The following is a 24,179-nucleotide window of genomic DNA, read 5'->3' as shown; positions in this document are numbered from 1 at the left end:
CCAACATGAAGCTTCACAGAGCAAAACGGGGACATTACCAGATAACCTGTCTCTCTTTGCTTCCAGCGTGGATATGGAGTTTATTGGAATCCCTCCATCTGTTTGCTGACGTCTCTTGTATCTGATATTATGTTTCCTTAACCGTCTCGCTGCTTTTGTATTTTCGCTTGTGCACTCTATGTTAAATTGTAGCACATATCTACCTTATATTTTGTTAATATATACTTGATTGAAGCACTTAGTACAGTGGTGTTTGCTCTATTTGATACTTACGCAGCCACAAACTGTTTTGTGTGTTGGACTTTATTCAGGGAAAAGAAGGATCATGTCCCCAGTGTTAGCTCCTTATTGGTGTTTAAGTGTTAAACACAGTTTATGTAACTTAAGCTTTTGATGCAGAACTGCAATTTTGAGGAGGAAAAATGTTTTAGACCAGACACTAATATCCATCCGTGTCATGGATTTTGACATCTCTATATCCAACGTTTGAATATTACACTTCTGATCCAGTGCCAAAGAAGAAGCACTCATTTAATCAAGTATAATAACTTTGAGCCTCTTGGCAAATTACAAAGAATACCAAAATTACCCAAGCCACAATATCTCTGAGCTATTTCAGTGTAATAGACAAAACTACCACTTGCTGGGCGAAAGAAAAGCTGTCCAGTATTTTCTCTCACAGTCCTTATTACACCAAAAATAAATTTTGAAAGAAGCGCCTATCTTCATTCGCAGCCCCGCTGATAAAAAATTTGCCCTTATTATTAAAATTAGTCCCCTGCAGTTCATCATCAGTGCTTCAGAGGGTTTGACTAAAAGCTGCTGTTTACGTTCATTTTACATTTATATTTACAAAGGAGCTGGAATTTGGTATTTTTAGTAAGTAGAAGATCGTGAGGTTCACGCTTTTTTCAGTAAAATGAAAATTCACTGGATTATTATGAATACATGCTGTGACCCTCCCATACTATCACAGTAGTTCCCCCCCCCCATTGGGAGTAGGGTAGATAGTCATTTTCCAGGCACCAGTAATAACCAATTCAGCAGCAGACTGATATCCCATAAGTTTGTTACGAGTGGCTCATAAAGTGCTCTGTCAAAATGTAAATGTCGTGGATTAGTCTGGCTGATCCCCTTTAATGTAATTATATCCTTTCCTTACCAGCTCATTAGTGAAGCTACTACAGTTTGTTCCTTCTCCCTCTTCTCTGCACAATTCTCAATCCAACAAAACACTAAATTTGGGCCGAGAAATCATGACGAAAAAGCCTTAATGTGGTGGGGAACAACCATATCGAACTCTTAAAAAATCAAGGAATGACCATCTTTGCTATGAGCCACATAAGATTACAAACAAAGAGGTCTTGCCTAGTTGACTGAAACCGCTTTCAATCCTCACAATCTATATATATATATAAATCTAACAGTGTGTTTGTCCCTGATGGTCTCCCTCAGAAACTGCTGGACAGATCGCCCCCAAATTTTCACATGACGTCCCTCCCTGTTGCTGGCAGGTACTCGGACCTTCAAACTGCCGAAAGTCCATACCTGAGCCAGGTAAAACGTCTTTTTCCTGGTGCACCAGGCCATGAAGCTGCCTCTGTTTAACTGTCACCCTTAGAATGTTCGTGCAGCCTGTCTGTCTGTGGCCTGAGGGCTTAGAATGTTCCCTGAGATGGGCAGAGATGAGCAGTGACAACAGTAAATAGGTAATACTGTTAGGTAATACGAGTGGAAGTGAAACACATACACACTTTGCCGTGTGAGACGTCAGGTGGGGTTCCCCCCCCACACACAGGTAACTTTCACTCTCTGTGCCTCACCCACTGCTAACACACAACACACATCCAGCTCATCCTCACACACCTCACTCTGCCCTCCCTCACATCCAACCACCACTTACCCACTTCCTCACCCATATTCACCACAGCTCTCTTTTACTAAAAGCAAGTTGGAGTTTGCCTTTTTCTTCTAAGAAAATCCGCAGGGTGGGGGCGAACCAACCCTACCGGCTCCGCTTCTTTTGCACATGGCCCTTTAAGAACCCAGAGAGCTGGCCTCGATCTGAGCGCCTCACCACCCTGCCTCTGCTGCCCGACTGGGATAGCCTCCTTGCCCCAGTTCTGCCTTACCCAAGTCAGGACTGTGCGTGGCAACCAGCCTCATGGACAGCGGGATTCGCACTCTGGACAGTTCCGCTGTGGAATGGAAAGGGTTACCTTATACTAAAAAAACAAGAAAGCACCATATAACGATGTGCATTGAAAAGGGAAAGAGGGATTCCATTTGACCACCCCAAAAGGCTATGCTGCGGATCATTGGACCTGCATGGACACCTGTGTGGGTCGCAGACTGTGATGAGAGGACAATTGCCACAGCAAAGCGTGGCCGGGCCCGCTAGTCCTCAGTAAATTTTTTTCCATAGGCCAGAGTGAAATGAGACGACAGGTGAGTGTGCTGGAAATTTACTGAATGGGAAATAAATTAGATCTATATTGGCCAGTTTCCATGCCTGGGAAGATACAATAACTTAATGACAGAAAGAGTGTTGAGTTCTAGGAGCGGATAGACATGAGGTTGAATATAAAGAACGGAGTCTTTCTGCTTCACAATACCAATTGCTTTAGTGTTAACCACCAGAGGGCAGATTAAGATTAGTCCGTCTCCACCTCCTACAAATTCTTTCCGCGGCACTGACGCCTGATGCTTTAATGTCTCCACAAGGGACTCTTGCCAAAGCGGCAACTTCTGAGCAGTAACTGCTGCACTGTGCCTGTTTTCTTCCGTATGTTCCAGGAGCTGGCTAAACCAGTTGTCTTTCTTAGCTGCAGCTAAGTGAAAGAAGGCCGTAGCTTCGTTGTTTCCTCAAGTAACTTCCTTGATTCCCCTGCTGTTGTGCTTCTTTTCAACTGGAACAATCGTCCATAGGGTCCCCCCTTTTTTTAACTAAAAAATGCACATTTTGCTAAATTCAGTCCCACTAGTTAATTTCATTCCCCATGCCAAATGGGTGCCAAAGCAACTGTCAAGACTCGGGGGCAGGGGGGGGGGTTACTGGCCTGGTGGGTGCAACTGAGCCCAACCAAAAGGTGTTTTGCTTTTAGTAGTCTCTTGGTGTTGTACTTAGATGATTGGTGATTCCTTGAATGCCCCCCTAATAGTCCTGACTTCCCACATTTCCTTAAATCAGGAATGTTTCCTGATGAGGTCCCTCACTGCTATGTGTCTAGAGAGAAGGGATTCGGGTTAGAGAGGTTTGAGAGATTCTCAAGGCATGGATAGTACTGAATAGGGCCCCGTGGCCCTTTTTGAAAGCCTATTCAAATAGAGAAATAGTAGCAGAGTTTGAAATCTGCAGTAAACAGTATACTGTAACCACTAGAATACACTTAAGAAATAACTGCTGAATTGATATCTTAAATATATATGCTTGAACTTAGAGATAACGTTTAATCAAAGATGAGATAGCTGGAAGTCAATACATGATTTGCAGTTGGTGGTTTTTTATGTTTGTATGTCTTGTTTGCCTGTTTTACATGTGAACTTTAAAAAAAATATTAAAACCTTTAAACATTTTAAAAAACTACCCATGTGAATCAGCACTGGGTTAAAACAATGCAATCAGAACAGCTACAGCTAAGAATACAGAGGTCATCTGGTATCAGATATGTATCCCGTAGGTTCCACTTTTTTTGTGTTTGTCTCCAAAATACTTCCCTGCTAGAAAGCTAACAGCTCTGAGAGAGCGGCTGCAGGTAGAGGGGATTTCTTTATGAATCTTTTATTTTATTTATTAGTTCCATTTAATATACCGCCCTATCCCCTAAGGCCGTGGTGGCGAACCTTTGGCACTCCAGATGTTATGGAATACAATCCCCATCATACCCCTGGCAGCATGGGGTATACAAACAGTATGCAATGAAACTGAGGGAGTGGCTCAAACTGTCCAATCTGAGAGTCCAACACATTCAGTGGTGAGTCTGTAAATGTGGGGGGCAAGTACAATGTCCCAGCCAAGAATCCCAATCAGAAGACATGTAACAGCCATGCATCATAGAACATGATAAAGAAGCATAACTATGATGGAAACAAAGTCCACACCTATCTGAAATAATAGACCACATCAATCCAATACAATATATTGTCGAAGGCTTTCACGGCCGGAATCACTGGGGTGCTGTGTGGTTTCCGGGCTGTATGGCCGTGTTCTAGCAGCATTCTTTCCTGACGTTTCGCCTGCATCTGTGGCTGGCATCTTCAGAGGATCTGATAGTTGGAAAGGAAAGCAAGTGGAGTATATATCCCTGTGAGTGAAGGTCAATAGGTGAGGGCATCTGAATAGGAGTGGCCTGGCAACTGAGTAACAATGAAGTGTAGCATGTGAGTAACAATGGAGATAGCAAGGTCAATAGGTGAGGCATCTGAATAGACGTTCAGACTAAAGGCCACACTACTTCTATTCAGATGCCTCACCTATTGACCTTGCTATCTCCATTGCTACTCACAGTTGTTACTGGTAGACCCTTCAGTCTTCCTCTATGAAGCGGGGATGGCATAATGTTAAATCTAGCCAGCATGTAGGCTCTCCTATATATAGGGTTGGTAAGCGCTGCAATATAGTAGGCTGGGTTTCCCTGCACAAATGGAATTGCCACATTCATTGGCGAGCAGGATTTGTTGGCCAAGCTCTGCAGTTGTTGATAATCCATTGCTAGTAGCCGCTCTTTGATGAGGGCAAATGTCTCAGTAAGAGGTTTTATTCAAGTGAATCTACTTATTGTGATTGGGGTTCTCAACTAACACTCAGCATCCAGAACGAGGGGCCGGTGCCTTTTCCCAGCAGCTCCAGCAGTCAAAATCCACATTTTTTTTGTTTGTCTCGGTGAGGTGCAAATGAGCCCCATCACTTCTTCTTATCGGCATCCTCAACTGCAGCTAAGAGACCCAGGAACCAGTCCAGGGAAGGAAGGGGCAACCAGATGTGTGGTTATCAGCCATCAACTAAATAACGCTTGAAAATGGATCATGGTTCACGATTCACTCTCAGGGTGTGAAAGAATGTTAGCCCCAATGATTATTGGGCAACGGGTGAATGAACACTCAATTTCACAATTACTTTGACGTCCATGCCCAGTCATAAGATGCTCAAGAACATGCACAACTTTTGAACTCAAGCACGTTTCTACAGGTGAATTTACCTTCTGTTTGCTCAAGGACTGCATCATTTTATTGCAGTAATCTCTTCAGAAACCCCAGACTCTGCTCCTTCAATATTGTTCCTTAGGAATGATTAATTATATTTGCATTACTAAATACATTGGCCCACACCCTTCCCTTCCCTTCCCTGCCAATTTTTAACAGCAGCAAAAACAAAGGATATAAACGATCCACCAAAAACCCACAATGTCTCTCAGAAACCTACTTAGGAGTGTTTGAAATATGAGTGGAGCAAATATCACCACTATACAGGAAGGAAGATCTAGAAAAGTATGTACAAGCTGCTCTTCTGCGCTGAAGCACATCTAAAGAGATTTCCCACCCTTGCTTTAATTAGCTATTTTGCATTAACAGGATTTGGTTGTCAAGTCTAAGGAATGAAAAGATAGAAGAGAAGAACTTTCTAAAAGCTGGCATAAATATGTCCCATCTCCTGTCCTGTTAATTTTGAACGGCTGTTCTTCTGTAAAGTCTTGGAGGAACTCACTTGCCCAATTTCGCCAAGGCCAGCTTTGCAAGAGGTCCAGGTATTAGATTTTGCTTTTCTCTTGGGTGACACAAAATAAAGGTAAACGTTCACAAGTTACTACTGACCCATGCGGTGATGTCACATCCCAACTATGTTTATGGTGTGGTTTGCACAAGTGTCCAGTAGCAAGTGGTTAACACAAAATATCCTGGGGAAGAAATTAAAAACTAAGCCCTCATCAGTTGAACATCTTAACGGCCCTCTGTTGTAGTTCTCATGTGTAGATGTTTTCTCTCCATTACTTCTGTCTTCTAAAAAATTATTCACAACACGTTATCAATTCCACCTAAATATAGGGTTAAGCACCAATGTATATTTTTTTACCTATCTGTTAGGTAAGCAGCAGTGGCGTAGGAGGTTAAGAGCTCGTGTATCTAATCTGGAGGAACCGGGTTTGATTCCCAGCTCTGCCACCTGAGCTGTGGAGGCTTATCTGGGGAATTCAGATTAGCCTGTACACTCCCACACACGCCAGCTGGGTGACCTTGGGCTAGTCACAGCTTCTCGGAGCTCTCTCAGCCCCACCTACCTCACAGGGTGTTTGTTGTGAGGGGGGAAGGGCAAGGAGATTGTCAGCCCCTTTGAGTCTCCTGCAGGAGAGAAAGGGGGATATAAATCCAAACTCTTCTTCTTCTTCTTCTTCTTCTTCTTCTTCTTCTTCTTCTTCTTCTTCTTCGCTAATATTTACTAACTCATTTCAAAAATGTCTACCTGTCTAGACAAAGTAATCATGTTCCAAAGTGCAAGCAGTCTATACTAGCAAGTCAAATAGCTTTTAAAACGTCCCTCACATGCCATTTTCAAACAAGTTTTCTATTGAATGGTACCTTGGAGAGCGCTGCTGCTCTTCTGCTACTGTCTAAATCAGAGGTGTCCAACTCTGGTGCTTCAGGTGTTCATGGACTACAATTCCCATGGCCAATTGGCCATGCCAGCAGGGGCTGATGGGAATGGTAGTCCGTGAACATCTGAAGTGCCAGAGTTGGACACCCCTGGCCTAAATGAAGGCCCAACAAGGTATCTGAGATTATATTCTGGGCTGTATTAATCCTGGCAAACAAAATCCAGTGAGCAGCCTGCCTGCCTAGGACCAGGTGACTGGGGAAGTCAAGTTGATGGCAACGGTTCGTGCAACTAACAGAGCTTCAGAAACAGTCTATAGTGGTTCAGGAACCGCTGCAAGGACGTACATTTCAGCTTTTTTCCACATGTTCCAGGTAAAGGATCTCTCCTATTAAAGGATTCGCAACATGCTTTTCAATTTTTTTGAAGTAGATCTTGCTTCATATTCAAAGGTCATATTCAAAGGTCATATTCAAAGACAGTACCTTCCCATCTTCCAACTACTGAATAATAAAGTGTACCCTAAAACATTTTTCCCTTCCATATAATGTGTGTTTGCTTATATGCAGGTGGTTATATCATTCAGCATTGTCTTTTCTAAATGACTCTGTCCCAGGGCCAGGACTTTTGCTAAAAGAACACCCTACCACCTCCCGTTTTGAAGTGAAACTAGACTGCAGGATTGGGGCAAAATCAGCTTTCTAAGAAATTGCACCACACTGTAATAATAGTCAACTCTAAGGAAAGTCTGTCCGCAAACAAATGCTGCAAGTTCTTTAATGTCCAGCTCTGCTTCAACACCCCTTCCAAAGGCCATCTTCATTTAAGGCAACTAATGCTTGACTTGGTTTTACAAGAAACATTTAGTGCAGATGCCGCATAGCACAGTGCTCAAATGTGCTAACAGAGCCAGCAAAAAAGCACAAGTGAATCCAAGTGGAAATGAAATCAGTGCAGTCCGATGTAGATTGATCTAAACCACAAGTGTCAAACTTGCGGCCCTCCAGATGTTATGGACTACGGTTCCCATAATCCCCTGCCAGGATGATGCTGGCAGGGGATGATGGTAACTGCAGTCCATAACATCTGGAGGACCGCGAGTTTGACACTTATGATCTAAACCATGGATGCCAGTAGACTTAAATTGGAATAATTCAGAGCAGAAATGGCATGACACAGTGTTGTAACATGGTAACAGAATCAATTAAAAAGCACAAGAGAATTCAGGTAGAAATTAAATCGGTGATCTGCAAAGCAATGCTCTGCAGACCTGCTCCCATCTAAGCAACTGAAACCAGTGGACTTAGGCTCATTCCGCACATGCAGAATAATGCACTTTCAAACTGCTTTCAGTGCTCTTTGAAGCTGTGCGGAATGGCAAAATCCACTTGCAAACAGTTGTGAAAGTGGTTTGAAAATGCATTATTTTGCGTGTGCGGAAGGGGCCTTAGATTGGAGAAACTGCATAGGATCTCACTCCTTTTAAAATCAAATTAAGAATACCTGGTTTGGGAGCTCTAATATATGGTTCTGCCATTTGTTTTACATTTCATGGAGAGACAAATCTTCCAAAGAAAAGTATACTTTTCGTTGGGTTATGACGGATGAAAAACAGAAAGGGGTGATCAGCATTGAAATCCTCTTCCATAGGCAGACTGCACAGCATCGCCATCACAGCAGTTGCTGCTGCCGCTTCCGTACCCTCTTCGTTGACTTCGATGAATGACTTGTGAACAATTTTTGACACGTGAAGGTCACGGCGTCCTGACATTCCAGACAAATTGGCCTTGCTGCTGTCAAAGACATCCAGCACTCCCAACGCGCACAAACTGGACTTAAGGTCGTAGCTCTCTTCCAGCTTGAATTTAGGGAGGTGAAGATGAACATCATGGAAAGAAGACATCTTTCCTGGCTGCGTCCACTCTTGGAGGTTTGCTAAGGTGAGCTGCTTTTGCAGCTGCAAAGGTGGACAGAGACAGAAGATCAGTAGATCATTCATAAGTGTTGCTTAGACATAAAGATTTACATTTAATTAATTTCCTATGAGCAGCAACCGGAGATCACTGCTGTGTGTGTGAAATTATTGTGGAGAAGAGCTTGATTACATTCTGTGGTTCAGCGTGGAGGAATTATTATCAGCGAGGCTGCAGTTCAGTGGTAGAGCACATTCCTTCAAGCATGACTGTTGAGCCTCAGTCTCCAGGGAAAAGGGGTTTGAGGAAGCAAAACTAGGAGCATCCTCTTCTCTGTCTGAGTCATTGGCAGCCCCCTGGCCATTTGAGTACACAGTACTGGGCTGGATGAAGCAATGTTCTCACCCACTGAAGAATACCCTTGTTCCTGCCTGCTGCATTTCTGAATGTAAAAGGAACAGACCCTACTGGCTGCCTCTCTGAATCTGCATTCATTTTTTATATCCGTGGTATATCAGTATTGAGGCAGAATAATTTACATTAATGTAGGCTGACCAGATGTCCCGCTTTTGGCGGGACAGTCCCGCCTTCAAACAATTTGTCCCGCATCCCACGGGTTTTTTCAAGTGTCCCGGTTTTTTGAAGGCTGCCGAACTGCCTTCTGGGGTGCAAGGCAGTGCGGCAGCCTCCCACGTGTGGCTGTAGGAGCGCACGGCCTTCTGGGGCACTCATGTTTCCTGCCCTGTGACAGGGCGGGAAACAGGAGCGCCCCAGAAGACAGTGCGCTCCTGTGGCTGTGTGCGCATGCGCGCACGCAGCTGCCCGTCCCGGTTTACAAAGGTGACCATCTGGTCACCTTACATTAATGGGGGGTGGGGGGGTTGAAGGCCTCACCTGCTCCAAGCCAGTGGAGTTATCTTCAATGTCATCCGGCAACAGGATGATCATACTAAGTTCTTCTCCCTTGTAAGGCAGTTCCAGGACACGGCATTTGCATTCAGGGATGTACCGAAAGGGGAACTTCTTTTTCATGTACATCATCTTCACAGTCTTTTTTTCCTTCTGGATGCAGCATTGAGAAAATGAAAAAAGAAATGTGCGTGCACCATTAGCTGAACAGGGATGAATGCACACATACAGGAATGATACTGTTAAAACAATATCATTGTTAAAAAGTAAAAAAAGTAAAGTTTCCCCTTCAGTCGTGTTCGACCCTGGGGTACCACTGCAAGCAGTGATTTAATAGACAAGCCATTTTTGTGGGGTAGTTTGCCATTGCTTTCCCTGGCTATTCTTTACCCCCTAGCTATGTGCTAGGTACTCATTTACCGACCAAGGGATGGATGGATGGATGGCTGAGCTGACCATGAGCCAGCTGCCAGGATATCTGACCCACAGGGGGCTCGAACTCCGACCGTGTGAGTGGCAGTGCAAGCACTTAACCACTATGCCACGTGGCTCCTTATCATTGTTAAAACAATATGTTAAAACAACATATGTTTGTAGCTCCAACAGCCATTAACTCTTCCTCTAATGTCAGAGCCGGTTAAGTTGAACAATACAAATTCCTTCAACCTGAGCTAAGATACTGTCTAGTGATTCTCGAAGGGGTAATATGGCCCCAGAATTGGCCATCAGTAAATCTTAGGAAGCATTCAAAATTTCGAGAGATAAATGGGGACATTTGAAGTTTTAAATTCCTTTTTCCCACTTACAATGGCCTTCTGTCAGCAACCAAAGTAGAGTTCTGTTATACTGTTTGCACCACTCCGAGGATAACATCCCCAGTCCAGGCCCTTTAAAAACTGGGGCGCAGCAAAGAGGATTAAAATATAACATTAATTGCCATCAGACAATCGTTCTCATTGCTTCCGATTTTGTCGGAGTGGAGTCGTGTTGGTTTGCAGGAGAACATCTGGATTAGAGTCCAGGAGTACCTTAGAGCATAGGTGTCAAACTCACAGCCCTCCAGATGTTATGGACTACAGTTCCCATCATCCCCTGCCAGCATCATGCCGGCAGGGGATGATGGGAACTGTAGTCCATAACATCTGGAGGGCCGCGAGTTTGACACTTGTGCCTTAGAGGTAGAACAAGATGAAGGAAGCTTCGGCTCCCGAAATCTCATACACCAAAAACGTTGTCGGTCTCTAAGGAGCTACTGGCCTCCATTGAATTCTATTTAACATCTGTTTATCACATACATTTGCAAGCCTTGTAAAAATATGCATGTGTTTGTCTGCATAGTTGTCCCTAGCTTGGAAACATGGTCCTCTGGAGGGAGGTGTTTCCTACAGAGGAAGCAGGGTGTGTGGTTGCCTAGGAACAGGGCATGAGGAGTTATAAGCACCAAGAGGGGAAAAGAGTCAGAGAAGGAGATGAGGCCTTTACCTTCTGGATGGTGTGGATGGACTTCTCAGAGACTTTGGCCCCTTCCACACACGCAGAATAATGCGTTTTCAATCCAGTTTCACAACGGTTTGCAAGTGGATGTTGCTATTCCGCACAGCTTCAAAGAGCATTGAAAGCGGATTGAAAGCACATTATTCTGCATGTGCGGAAGGGGCTTTTGAGTAAAAGGGGGGGGGAAATACTTTCTTCTCTCTCTTTTTTATTTTTTTGTCCCATATCTGGGATTGCCATTACATTTTTAAAAAATGTATACAGTTCCTTAAGTCTTCCGGTCTGACTTTATTGCTTCTCTCACCTTTCAATAAATGTTATTTGTTTAAGTGTCCTGATTTTGAATGGGGCGAGCACAATCGTCTGATCACTAACCTGGCCTTTTTACGATTAAAACGATCTCACACATACATCACATACGGATGTTTGTCTGTGTCCAGATCCTATTTTTTTAATTGCAGCCAGAGGGGGTGGGGGGTGGGGATCAGTTGATCATTAATGTTCTTGGTGGACAGTAGTGGATTAAAGGTTAAGAAACACTGATTTACAGCATATATGAGCAATTTATAGCACATGCAAAGCTATAATTTTATTATCTAATAATTATCTACTAATCTAAGAGATGAATGGTGAATCATACTAGCTAAAGCAATTTTGATTCAACCTTTTCACCTGTTCTCTTGCATGCAGGTAAGTAGATTAACAGAAATCTAGGGCAGCACAATTTTTTTAATCAACCAAAATATTGGTTTGGTTCATTTAAATATATAAGCAGACTGAAAATGGGAAGAGCGGTACTTATTTTGGAGAACACTATAAAAGTCGTGGCTCAGTGCAGCCTGGGGGAATCTTGTGTGTAAGAAGAGGTTTCCATTCACATATCACTTTGCCCATCAGGAACTACCAGCAAAAACAACAGCAACAAAGGATCAAAGTGCACATACGGGATGCACATCTGTACAAGAATGCCATCAGTCTGCACTGTAGGGCTCTTACTATGACGTACAACTAGTCATGGCAGAAAAATTTATTTCTCTAGTGTGGATGGAGCGTCACTAGAGCTCATGTGGCATAATGTTGTCCTTATCACATCCATCCCCTCAAAATGCATCTGGCACAAATAGCAGATACAGGTAAGACATAACCCAACACTACAACTCACCTTACTGACTCTGAAAGGCTTCTCCTCCGTATCCTTCTCTCGAAATTGCTCTGCCCAGCTGCCTTTGAAGTAGATTGCATTCACCAGAACAAGTCTGGTCATTTCATTAAGTGAACCTTCAGGTAACAAGTCCGGGATTTTACCTTGAAGGAAAAGTTAGTAGAAATCGTTAAGGAATTTTCTCTAAAAACACTTAAGGCGCACATCAGATTTGTTGGTTGGGTAATTTATAATTCTCCCTTTCTGGCAAAGGAGAGCCAAGGCAGCTTTCAACAAAGTCAACGATAAAACAAGTCATACAAAAATCAATACCTAAGACAGAGAGTAACATTGTTATGAAAAACTGTATCTGGATTGGGGAAAGAGCAATCAACCTCCCAATCTGATTATTTTGCATAAATTCTCATCAAGTCATACAAAAATCAATACCTAAGACAGAGAGTAAGCAGATCGTTAATGAAACACTAAGCTGGATATCATCACAATGCCATAGTGGGACTCAAGGTGTTCAGTTCAAACAAACTTTTCCTTGTGTGCTTGTAGTACTTAACACCCATTATGTCTCGAGGAAACCTGGGCCCTTCTCCGCCGAAATGTTCTGTATTTTTGGAAAATGTTTTTTTTCCAAACAGACGAACTATGAAGGTAATTAACTAACAACACCCATGGGAATGTTCACACAGAGTGTGCATGCTCTCTCTCTCTCTCTCTCTCTCTCTCTCTCTCTCTCTCTCTCTGCCTGCCTGCCTGCCTAGACAGTCGTGAATTTCCTAAAATACACAACTCTCATTTCAACTGTATCTGGATTGGGGAAACAGCAATCAACCTCCCAATCTGATTATTTTGCATAAATTCTCATCAATTAATTTATTGGGAACAGTAAAAAACATACAAACATACATACATACATACATACATACATACATACATACATACATACATACATACACATGCATATGCTGTACATACGCCTTTTGCCGCCGCTTTTTAACAGACCAGTGGTGAACGGCTTTATTGGTGTGCACTCAGGTATGATTTATAATCTCCAAATGGAGATTGGACCTATCAGTCCCTGCCAGCACGGCCAATTGGTCATGCTGGCAGGGGCTGATGGGAATTGTAGTCCATAACATCTGGAGTGCCAAAGGTTCGCCACCACGGGCATAGTCAGAAGCAAATACATAAATCAGAAGCAAATACATAAATACATGAGGGAACCATAACATGGTATTTCCAATAATATCCCTGTAATCTTTCTATTTTCCCAGAATCCAAGTGGAAAGAATAGATGCAGAATATAAACTTGACAATTCCCGGATCAGGTCCACGTCAGTGTGGCAGCGTGCTTTTAACAACCGCTATCCGAATCCAGGTGTTTAATTTGACTAGATTAGACTCAGTTATTTTCAACCAACCTGCCGTTAACCCTCTGCAACACGCTTGAATTAAATAACACTTTTGCTGGAGAAAGGAAGTCAGCGGGTTCCACCTCTTCTTGCAATGGAAACTAGAGAAGTGGTGCACTATTCTAACAAGGAAGAGACTAACCTATAGACTAATCCAGAGAAAGACAAAATGTTAGGAGACCAAGTCTAATAGCCCAGCCGCAGTGGAGACAGCAGGCCTGTCAGAATCCCAAAAACACACGCAAACTCTTGTTGAAGAGCAGTAGTTTTTAATGGTGTTGGATCTTCCCTGGCTAAAGCCAGAACTGAGATTTGCCCGCGCAAAACCCAGTAATTAAAACACCTTGCACCCCCCAGCCTGGGAAAGCACGCCTAAAAGTAACCGTCAGGAAGATAACACGAGATGGTCAAACAGTGACCTTGGGCACCACCTGGCACTGCATAACATTCTACAGAAACAGTGAAGAAACAGTTAGAAATGCATTTAACCCCTTCCACCTCCCCCTGTGCATTGAGAAAGCCGCATAAGCGAAACCCCCAAATGCAGGCCTCCTGACAAGGCCGCACTACCTGTGCAGCACTGCCCTACCGCTCTCAAAGAGGCTTCCTGGTGTTGTGGGAGGCTGGTGATGTGCGACTGCCTCCCGACCACTGACAAGCCTCAATGGGCTGCGATGCTAGCAAAGACTGGGAGGGAGATGACGCCCCCTGACCCTGCTCCTGGGTCTCCCCTGCTATGCCAGTGGCAGAGAAGCAGGGATGTTGTCGTGGTGTTATGCCATGTCTCACCCTTGGGGGAGGGCCGCCGCAGCTGCACAGTGTCGGTTTCACCCCTCCATTGGGGTAAATGCGCTGGATGGGGTGAATCTGCCAGTACAATCACCCTACTGTTCCCATTGGTGCATCCACCACCACCACCACCACCACCACCCCTTTGAATTAGGCTCTAAGATTCTCTCACCTTCAGTTTGCTTTTCAACCCACTGGTTAATTTCCTTCTCGGCAGCAGCAGCAGCATTTTGGAAATCCACTGGAGACATCTCCGCTCCATATAGTTTCTGAGTACTAGTCAGAAAGTCCTGGAGAAATAATGCAGGATGGCTTTCAATATTCAGCACAAGGGTCTAGCCACCTTCTCCCCTGTGAACTGCAGGCTGGAATCAATTGACCCCCATTTCTGGATGCTAACATTTTTGTGTACTGATCCTCATGCTATTGCCCCCCGAGGGCAGGACCAGTGCTGCCCCTGTCCCCCAATAACCACACCACACTCATATCTGTGGGAAAAATATTTTGGCCATAGCCACACCATTTTGTTAACAGTGTGAGGCACAGAATGGGACCTTATCTGAATGCTGGGCAGCCCAAACGCTGCCCCTCCCCAGTGAAACCTTTCCTCCAACCACCCTGGGCGATTCCGTTCGACCCAGTTCCCTGAGAAGGGTACTAACCTAGGTCGAAGCCATTGTTGTTCCCCACTGCAACCAGCTTGATCCCAGCTCAGAGGGCAGAATCATCCTGTGCCTCTTCGCCGCTCCGTTCTGATTGGCTATTGTTCTATGGCCATGTTTCGTCTATCCCCACACACGTTATTAAAAAAAACTGCCACAGGAATGGAGGGACGAAGGTGGCGTTTTTTGATTGGCCAGCTGTACGCATGCCCGAAACACTCAGCTGTGATTGGCTGAATGGGGGACTCCTGGCACCAGAGATTCCGCACTTTACTGGAATCGAGCTGAGTTCGAGCGTGGTTCCCAACTAGAGTTGGAAATTTGACTGTCATCTTAGGTCTAGCATTATTTTGATAGATCATGTAAATGTCATGTGGATTTCACTGGTCTATTGCTCCAGTGATGAACTGGCAGTTTAAAATTTTTTAAAAAGTAAAGAAAATTCTTTCAATCGCTTTGTATCGCAGCTCTTAAAGCATGGAAAGAACTGCTGTTGAGTCGGTGGGGGAAGGCAGAGAGGAGTAAAAAAACCTGCCAGCCAAATGCATGCTTTTTCTTTGAAGCAAAAGGGAAAATCATGCTTTCAGAGGGTTGGGAAACTGTGGAGGTTCTCTGATCTGAGGCACAATGAGTTCCAGAGAGGGAAAAATGTGTGCGCATCTGAGAATCCAACCTGAAGGGAATGCACATACAAATTGAAGCAAACCACAAGTGCCTAAATGGCCTCAAACTCTCGGTAAAGGCAGTGGTGGGATTCAAAAAATTTAGTAACAGGTTCCCATGGTGGTGGGATTCAAACAGTGGCGTAGCGCCAGTGGGGATGGGTGTGGCACGACGGGGGCGTGGCCAAGCATTCCACGGGCGGGGCATTCCTGGGCGGGGCTGTGGCAAGGACGCAGGGTGCGCGCACCCCAGGTGCAGTTCCCCTTCGCCCCGCCTCTAGATTCAAATAATGACTGTTTAAAGTATTAAAAAAGCAATATACCGAAAGGTAGTGTGTTATTTCTTTTTTATATAATTATATTGATTGATTTTAAATAATAACATAAGTAAGGAGAGAAACCAAAAACTGTTTACAATTCTTAACATATTACAAACATATTTAATTGTCTATCTCTCTCAACCCCCCCAACTAAAACGTCCTATATTGCCTCCCTCCTTCCCATATTTCCCTGCCTCCCTCCTTTCTACTTCCCTTTTAGATTCCTATAACTACTTTATCTATTCCACTTGAAAGAAAACTAATGGAGGGAGAGATCCAGAATCCTTAATCTAAAAGAGTCGTTTAAGCTCCTCTCTTTCCAGTATAAATTTCAAGGGAAAAAAAGAAAATGAAAAATCTTTACCTATAATACTTTCCCAACCTTTATACCAATGAACAAAAAATAAAATTACTATATATTTATTTATTTATTTATTTATTGTTTAAACTTTTATACCGCTCCCATCCCCGAAGGGCTCTGTTTATATTGTAATATTGTACTTCATACAGTTCATACACATGTGTGGGGGGGGGTGCCATGGGGGACAGGGGGCCGCAGGGGGCCCTGGGGGGGGTGATTTTGCATCCCCCACTTGACGAGATTTGTTGTACCCAGGGATAGAGATTACCCCCTTGTCGCTAGTGGAGTTAATCATTAATAACCGGTTCTCCGAACTGAGAAAATTTTAGTAACCAGTTCTACCAAATAGGTGCGAATAGGCCGCATCCCACCTCTGGGTAAAGACCATTTTCTCTTACGTCGCTAGGAGCTGGGTGACCACAAACCTTGAAGGATTAGTGGACATTACCTTATGGGCAACAGGCACCCAAACCCCAACATCTTACAAGAAACGCAAGTGGGCTTTTTACATCTGTTTGCTCAAACAGAGTTTGGTTTTGAATGAGTCCACGTTTTTCCGTTCCAACTGATTAAAGATCCGCACTGCAAAGGACTATACCAGGAGAGACACTGTAGGTCAATAAAAAAACACATAAATTTTCAAAGTTTTTTTTTTTTTTTTGCCCCAGAAATCAACTTACTTGCAAAAAGCTGTAGGACTTTTCTCCGTACAGCCGATTAGCAACCTTCAATACGTATGGGGCATCAGTTGGGTTCAATTTAGCATTGAGTGCTTGGAATCTTGAATGTAGATCTTGAATAGCATCAAAATGAAATGTCTGCCAGGGGGAGGAGAATATACCACATCATTATCAGAGACACCAATTAAACTAGTCTCTACTGAGAAGCTGGAGAATTGCACCTGCTCTCAGAGGGTTTGTACAGACAGGTGGCACGAATGGTTTATAGTTTTCCTCCACTACCTAGAGAGTCGGCTTTCCTTTTTAAAAGACAAGAGTCTAATCCTTTTCTTTGCAGCTACACCAAGAAGAAGAAAGGGATTCCTGACAACTCCATAAGCATTCTGAAATGGTACACATTTTCTTACTTAGTCTGGCTGTTCGGAATCAAGAGCTATATATTTAAAAAAGCATTTTCTACCATTACTAATTTTGGCAAGGAGTAAACTATATACCCAAATGTGCAACAAATGCTTGGTATACTTTTAGTAAGAGGGTTTTTTCCTAGCTGTATGCATTCCAGCTAATCAGCTGAATCAAAGCTAATATGATTTTATAATAATAATAATAATAATAATAATAATAATAATAATAATAATAATAATAATAATAATAATAATAATAATAAGCCTTTATTTGGCATAACAATAATCATAACACAATAAAAAGCCTGAGATAAAAGGTACACAAATACAAAGGTTTAAGATAGAATATAAATTATTGATTGTGCATCACCTCCAGTAAAAATCGTGCTACCAATTCACAAGTTTCATTGTCAGAATTGTCCAGAAGGAAAGGGAGTCTACCTGATTCTCCCATTTCACTAGGTATCCTAGAAAGCATATTGGAATATTTTGATCTGATATTAGCAAATTTAAAGCAGCAAAGCAGTTGATGTACCAATGTTTCAATTTGTTGTTCACCACAAGTGTTGTTCACCCTTTCGCTCATTTCCAAGTTGTTAAATCTACCATGCAATAAAGCGGAGGGGAAAACATTGAAGCGACCAAGTGTGAGGGCTCTTCTCTGCATAGGATTAGTCAAAAAATACAAATAGGGAACCATCCTGTTTTGATATAGGGGTATTGAAAGATGTAAGGGTGAACAAGTTTTCATAGCAGCCCTAATTAAATTAATCCATTCGCTTTCCAACAATTTTTGTTTTAACAAGTTGTAGGATTCTGAACTAGATAGCGGGAAAAGCGAGTTGAGAGATATACCAAGTGATTCAATCTTTCTTTCTATCAGAGAGAACCATGGATTAGCCTGAGTATCAGATAAAAGTAGGTGAATCAGCGAGTGCTCTAATATGATTTTGAAGCACAAGGCATTATAATTTTAGAGTTTCAGAATCATCAATATTATTTTATTAAAACACTTTACAGTTCAGTCCTAAGCAGGTCTACTGAATGGGGTTTCCTGCAGTATTTTAAGGATGGCATTTCCTTGCTCATAAATTCAACAACTAAGCACCAGTCAGTCAGTGCCAGACAGGAATTACACCCTTCCCCAGTTAAGGCTGCAGTACTACATATTTCTGTCTGGCACACAGACAATTTCTGTACAAAGTCTAAGCCTGTTGAGGGTGGAGCTGCTCCATTGTTAACAGCACGATGGTAATACAAAAGCAACTCCCGTGAAAAGCCCAATTCATTGCTAAATCCAAATAAAGACTTCTGTGGCTGGTGTGACCAGTTTAAACTATCATCTCAGGCCACAAAGGATTCCATCTAAAGAGCAAACAGTAGAAAGTACATGACAGAATTGCCATATATCAGAAGAAGCCACCACCAAAATTAAGAAGGGGAAAGGGTGGCTAACCTTTGCGAGTTGCACCGCTGTGTTTTCTCTGGCCCCTAAGAAGACCATGGCGAGGGCACTGGATATACTGAAAGGGGAATAAAAGATGTTGCCTGTCGGGTTGGCTTCCTTGAACTTTTGGAAGAGATCGAGAGCAAAATGAGCATTCGCACTTGCCAGTTTGTCCATGTTGAAATCCAGAAAGCCTGAAACACAGGAGAACTTGTGTTAGGAGCACCCCCATGATAGCTGACCAATTAAAAGGGCCATGAGAAGCCGGATCTTGCTTTCCACAGAGCACGGGATACTTGTGTTTATGTTACATCTGCACACAGTAAACACAGGTAGGAGCAAAGCAGAATCACGTTCACTGGCAGGGGCCTAAGAGTATTCAGCACAACATCTACAAAAGCCTACACACACACAAGCTGTACGTGCAACCTGAGGCTGTGCGCACAAGGGGGCTTTCCCCACTACAGAAGGGAGCTAAGGTTGACTCGTTACCCTTCAGTGGAGGGCAATTCCAGGCTGTCCCCACAGCAACTGAGTTGGCACCCTGGAACTGAGCTAAGTGGGTGGGATCATCTTGGTGCCTGTTTCGCTCCTCGATCTTGATTGATGCTTGTGTTACAGCGGGAAACGGGAGCGTTCTTTTTTTTTTTACAGTTTTTACAGTTTGCAGTTTACAGTTACATGCGCTTTCTGCCCGCCACGACTCTCCCGTTCTGCGCATGCCACAAAAGCGGCTCGTGATTGGTTGAACGGATGAGGTGTCATTTCGATGCTTCCCCACTTCGAAGCTTCGAAGCAGTATCGACCTTGTTCCGGCAGAAAAGCGTAGTTCATAACTGCGACAAGGATGTCGCAGTTCTGAGGGGGGGGGGGGAATGAGACAAAACAATGTTGAGCTCGGTGACAGAGGGGATTCACTGAGGCAAACCTAGGTAGAAACCAGTTCAACTCTGTCAGTGGGGAAAGCCCCAAGAAGAGTCCCACAGGGTCTTTAGCAATTGTACTGAACATGCCCTGGGAGTTTGGCTAGGGGGACAATCCCATTCATACTTCATGCACATGCGAATATACGTGCATAAAGTGCTGTCAAGTCACAGCTGATTTAAGGTGAAACTGTAGGCTTTTCAAGGCAAGAGGCTTTCAGAAGTGGGATTGCCTGCTTCTGCTAAACACCACTGAACTTCTTTAGGGGTGGGGTGGGGGGGCTCCCATCCAAGTGCTAACCACGACTGACCCTGCTTAGCTTCTGAGAGGTGACAAGATCAGGTTGGTCTGGGACACCCAGGCCAGGGCCTTGCTGTTCATGGATCAAAGTAAACCCCACCATTACATAGTCCAGTGGTGGCGAACCTTTGGCCATGCTGGCAGGGGCTGATGGGAATTGTAGTCCATAACATCTGGAGTGCCAAAGGTTTGCCACCACGGACATAGTCGAATGGAGCAGCATGGGCACCACTTTCCAAAGGTGCTTATTGCATGGAGCTACAAATAGGATTTGTGTCTCTCACGACCAGATGAGCTGCTTAGTTCGTGTAGCTTCCCCCCCCCCCCCACACACACACACCAAATCAGAAAGCAATAAGAGGAAAGGAGCTAAGTGCACAGGAAAGACACAAGCTAGGAGTCCCACCCCTCATGTGATATTCTCTGATATTCACATACATACTGCAACTACACAGGGCCAAAGGGAAGTGATTTGGTGTACGTAAAGGTCTAGGTCTCCTTTTCTGAATATTACTTCCCTCTTCAAAATTAGACCAGAATCAACTAAAAGCACATCACAACAGCCAAAGCAGTCTTGTGCCCAAACCCCTGCAGAAGCCAACTCCTACAGGCAGGACTCCCATTCTTTTGTCTGGTCTAGCAGCCAAAAGTACTCTGTAGATGTTCAGAGGCATTGTTTTCTTAGAACGAAAGCGGAGAATTGAAATTACTGTGTTGTGTTGTGACTGATTAGACTTTGTAATGATTCTTCTGTAAAGGAAACAGTCTTCTGACTGGAAAGTTGTCAGAGGCCAATGATGCACAATGTGTTTGCTGTGTGGTGGGGGTGAATGTCTGTCGCAGCAAGATTTCTTGTATGGACATGTTTCTTCAAGTCCTGCTTTCACTTTTCATTCTGTCCTCAGCAAGCAAGACCACTTCTAGAATGATTTTAATTTTGCTTTGCTGCCAGAGTGGAAAAATTTGGAAGTAAGCACAGCTTTGCCTGGACATCTTCCCTTCACCCTCAATCAGTCTTCCCACTCCTGCCCACAACCATCTACACCTTCCCCCTTGCTCCCCCCTTCCATGTTGCCGGCTCCTTCAAGAGAAAGAAAAGAAGCTCACTCACCCTCTGCATTGATAAATTGATATCTCAACATAATAATAGCAGAGAGTGCTTGGAAATAACAAGCCTCTTTGTCCTCCAGCAGCAGCAGCAACGGGGGGGGGGGGCATATTAGCTCAAAGGTGTGATCCCTTTCTTTAGCTGCTTGTGGTCCAGGGAACTTCTGTGCCCTTTCATTTGGGAGGAGGAATTATTTTTGGAACAGCAATATCAATAAAAGTTCAGTTTAAAGACTGAAGTCTTGACTACTAAGTGTAATGAAATCTGTGCCTTTAAGAATTAGTGCCTTTAAGATCTGTGCCTTTAAGAATAAGTTAATGGGCAGAGTTGACAGAACCAGACTTGGAGAGTTCTCTGCAGAAAAACAGTACACCCAAGAGGGACGGCCTCCTCGTATGTAAACAAAACAATGCAAGGAGTGCAAGCCCACAGTGCAGAAAAGAGTCCTGAGATGAGGGTTCAATGCATAATGCGCCAGAAGCTTATTCCAGATGTTGGTGAAAACTTTGTATTCCAGTCGATATTCCCTCAGTTTAAGAACTTCATTGACGTTTGAGTGTTATTAAGGCTGTTATTTTACTAATTTCATCAAGAGCACAAAGGTGCTCTGATTTTGAAACATGAAAAGGAAAAAAAAATACAATTTCTAAAATTCTTACAAAGACTTCCCAGAAAAGATAAGACTGGACTTACCACACCCCAGACTTGAGAGAGTTGGGGTTTCAGAGTACAGCTATCCTATGTAGATACAAATGTGTGAGCCTCAAATTATCTTAATCCATCGAGTTCAATTTCTGTAAAAGTGTGATGTGGGAGACCTCTGAGCATTCCAAATAATAATTCTTGCAACCTTTGCTCCATTTGTTGTGGGGTTCATTTTGGACATAAAGCCATTGATTCATGTTAGCCTTCTATCGGCTGAAGCTACTGATTTTCTGGAAACAGAGGGTGTGGAGGAGCGGAGTCCATTTGCAACTTTATCCAAAAACCTCACCACAAACTGGCCAACTTACTGAGTCAAACACCCTATTCAGCAATTGACATTTAAAATCTGCAGCAGCCCAAACTGGGAAGGGGGGTGTTTTTGGTAGAACAATAAGAAATATCTCCTTGGCCAAGTGATTCACAGAAAACGCCACAAGCAGAGAGTTGCTCAATGTATTGTCGAAAGCTTTCACGGCCGGATTCAACTGGTTGTGGTGGGTTTTCTGGGCTGTGTGGCCGTGGTCTGGTGGTTCTTAACGCTAGGATCAAGATCAACCAGACCACGGTCACACAGCCCGGAAAACCCACCCCAACCAGAAAATGGCTCATTTGGTGCTATGCCTGCAAGCAGAAAGCCAACAAACAAGACATCTAATCCTTGCTGAAACCCAGAGGTGGGATCCAGCAGGTTCTCACCAGTTCCCGAGAGTGGGTTACTAATTATTTGTGTGAGCCGAGAGGGGGCTACTAATTGGGTCTGCTTTTCCGTTAGAAATTCCATTAGGTCCAAAAATCATAAAGTCCTGTTGTTTCCTATGTGGCTGGTTAGCGAAGGTAGAAAACGGGATAATTCTCCCTGTTGGGCTGTTTTAAAAACATGTTTTAGCAATATGGTAAAGTTCCTTGTTTAAGGAAAGTATCCTTCTTTTGATTTCTAGAAACAAAATTATTTGAAAGTATTAAGTATTTGACAGGCAGTCAATTAAAGGAGAAGTAGTTATTTCTGTTGGCAGTAGACGATAGGACTTGCTATAATGAGTTTAAATTATGGACAGAAAGATACCAGCTGGAAATTAGGAACTTTGTTTTACAGTTAGAGTTTTTTTACAGTAACAGAGAAATTATTAATGCCCCACCCCCGGAATGCCCGGCCACGCCCCCGTCGTGCCCCGCCCAGCCCCATTGGCGGTATGCCACTGCTTAACGTTAGGATCAAGATCAACCAGACCACAGCCACACAGCCCGGAAAACCCACCACAACCAGAAAGTGGCTCATTTGGTGCTATGCCTGCAAGCAGAAAGCCAGCAAACAAGACATCTAATCCTAGCTGAAATCTGCAAGGGGCGGGGGATTCAACAGGTGCACAAATCCACAGTGGTCAAGCGGCCATTCTGTCCTTGCAAAAGGCACAACACCCCAAATGTAAGAATGCAACACCAAGTTAGCCCCCGGGGTTTCTAAAGAGTTCCCCAGCCCCTTCCCACGATTCTGCCCACGAGATGACCACCCCACCCATTTCCCCTATGCCTGATTCATGCCGAAAGAACGCTAGGAAACTGCAGCTGCACTCAATACAATTTGGCACAGCAAAGCAGACATTCGCCCCGGTAATGCTAGACAGGCTAGACTGATCTCGGAAGTGAAGCAGGTTTGCTCAGCCCTGAAACGAAGCAAAATGCGTTCCTTTCCCCCCATGCCTCTCCCCACAGACCCTTTCCTCTAGGGCGGCAGCAGCAGCACATTAGCAAAGAGTTTGCTCCTTACTTCGCACGAGGAGACCCTTCCAGGCAGGAGCAGCTCCCGGGCGGTGCAAGAACTCGGTTCTGCAAAAGAGACTGGAGGCGGCAGCAGCAGCAGCAGCAGCAGCGGCGGCTCCGCACAGACCGCGCCTCCGGGGCTACGCTGGACAGCGGCGGAGGCGGGCTGGAGCCGTGGAGGGCCGCCCCTCGGAGCAGACAACCGGAACGAGTCGGCTGGGAGCCTGGCCTTGGCGGAGAGGCGGTGCTGACCCGCAGGGGAGTGGACTTGGGCTCCTTTTCCTGGTTTCAGAGCCAGAACCAGAGCCAGAACGAAAAACTCCCTAAGTGTGCCAGTTTTGGAATGACACTGAGCTCTTCATCAGGCTGCTGACGCCTACCGTACCCCTCCCGCCCCACCCACCTCCCAAATTCCTGCTCCTGCATCCTTCGTCAGCTCCCATACCCAACTCTAAGGTCCTAGGACAGTGGTGGTGAACCTTTGGCACTCCAGATGTTATGGACTACAATTCCCATCAGCCCCTTCCAGCATGGCCAATTGGTCATGCTGGAAGGGGCTGATGGGAATTGTAGTCCATAACATCTG

The 24,179-nt window shown here is 44.2% G+C and overlaps 1 protein-coding gene across 3 annotated transcripts in view; it reads right to left on the bottom strand.

Annotated features, from left to right (window-relative positions):
- LOC125438692 (leukocyte elastase inhibitor-like) overlaps nt 1-23,763 on the bottom strand; it is a 164,189-nt gene extending 140,426 nt beyond the window's left edge. For 2 of the 3 annotated variants that reach the window (XM_048507135.1, XM_048507134.1), the window contains exons 1-2: nt 23,601-23,763; nt 18,808-18,992 (exon numbers count right to left, since the gene is read on the bottom strand). In XM_048507135.1, coding sequence (XP_048363092.1) covers nt 18,808-18,975 — 168 coding nt within the window. In that variant the 5' untranslated portion in view covers nt 18,976-18,992; nt 23,601-23,763. Of the gene's footprint in view, nt 1-7,335; nt 8,547-9,396; nt 9,565-12,067; nt 12,211-14,434; nt 14,553-16,947; nt 17,086-18,807; nt 18,993-23,600 lie in introns of those variants that run through there. The other variant, XM_048507133.1, reaches the window with a different exon arrangement.
- Between the last annotated feature and the right edge of the window lie 416 nt (nt 23,764-24,179).

Source organism: Sphaerodactylus townsendi, linkage group LG09 (genome assembly GCF_021028975.2).
Source record: "Sphaerodactylus townsendi isolate TG3544 linkage group LG09, MPM_Stown_v2.3, whole genome shotgun sequence".
NCBI classification, from domain to species: Eukaryota; Metazoa; Chordata; class Lepidosauria; order Squamata; family Sphaerodactylidae; genus Sphaerodactylus; species Sphaerodactylus townsendi.
This window is presented reverse-complemented; position numbering and strand designations above follow the sequence as displayed.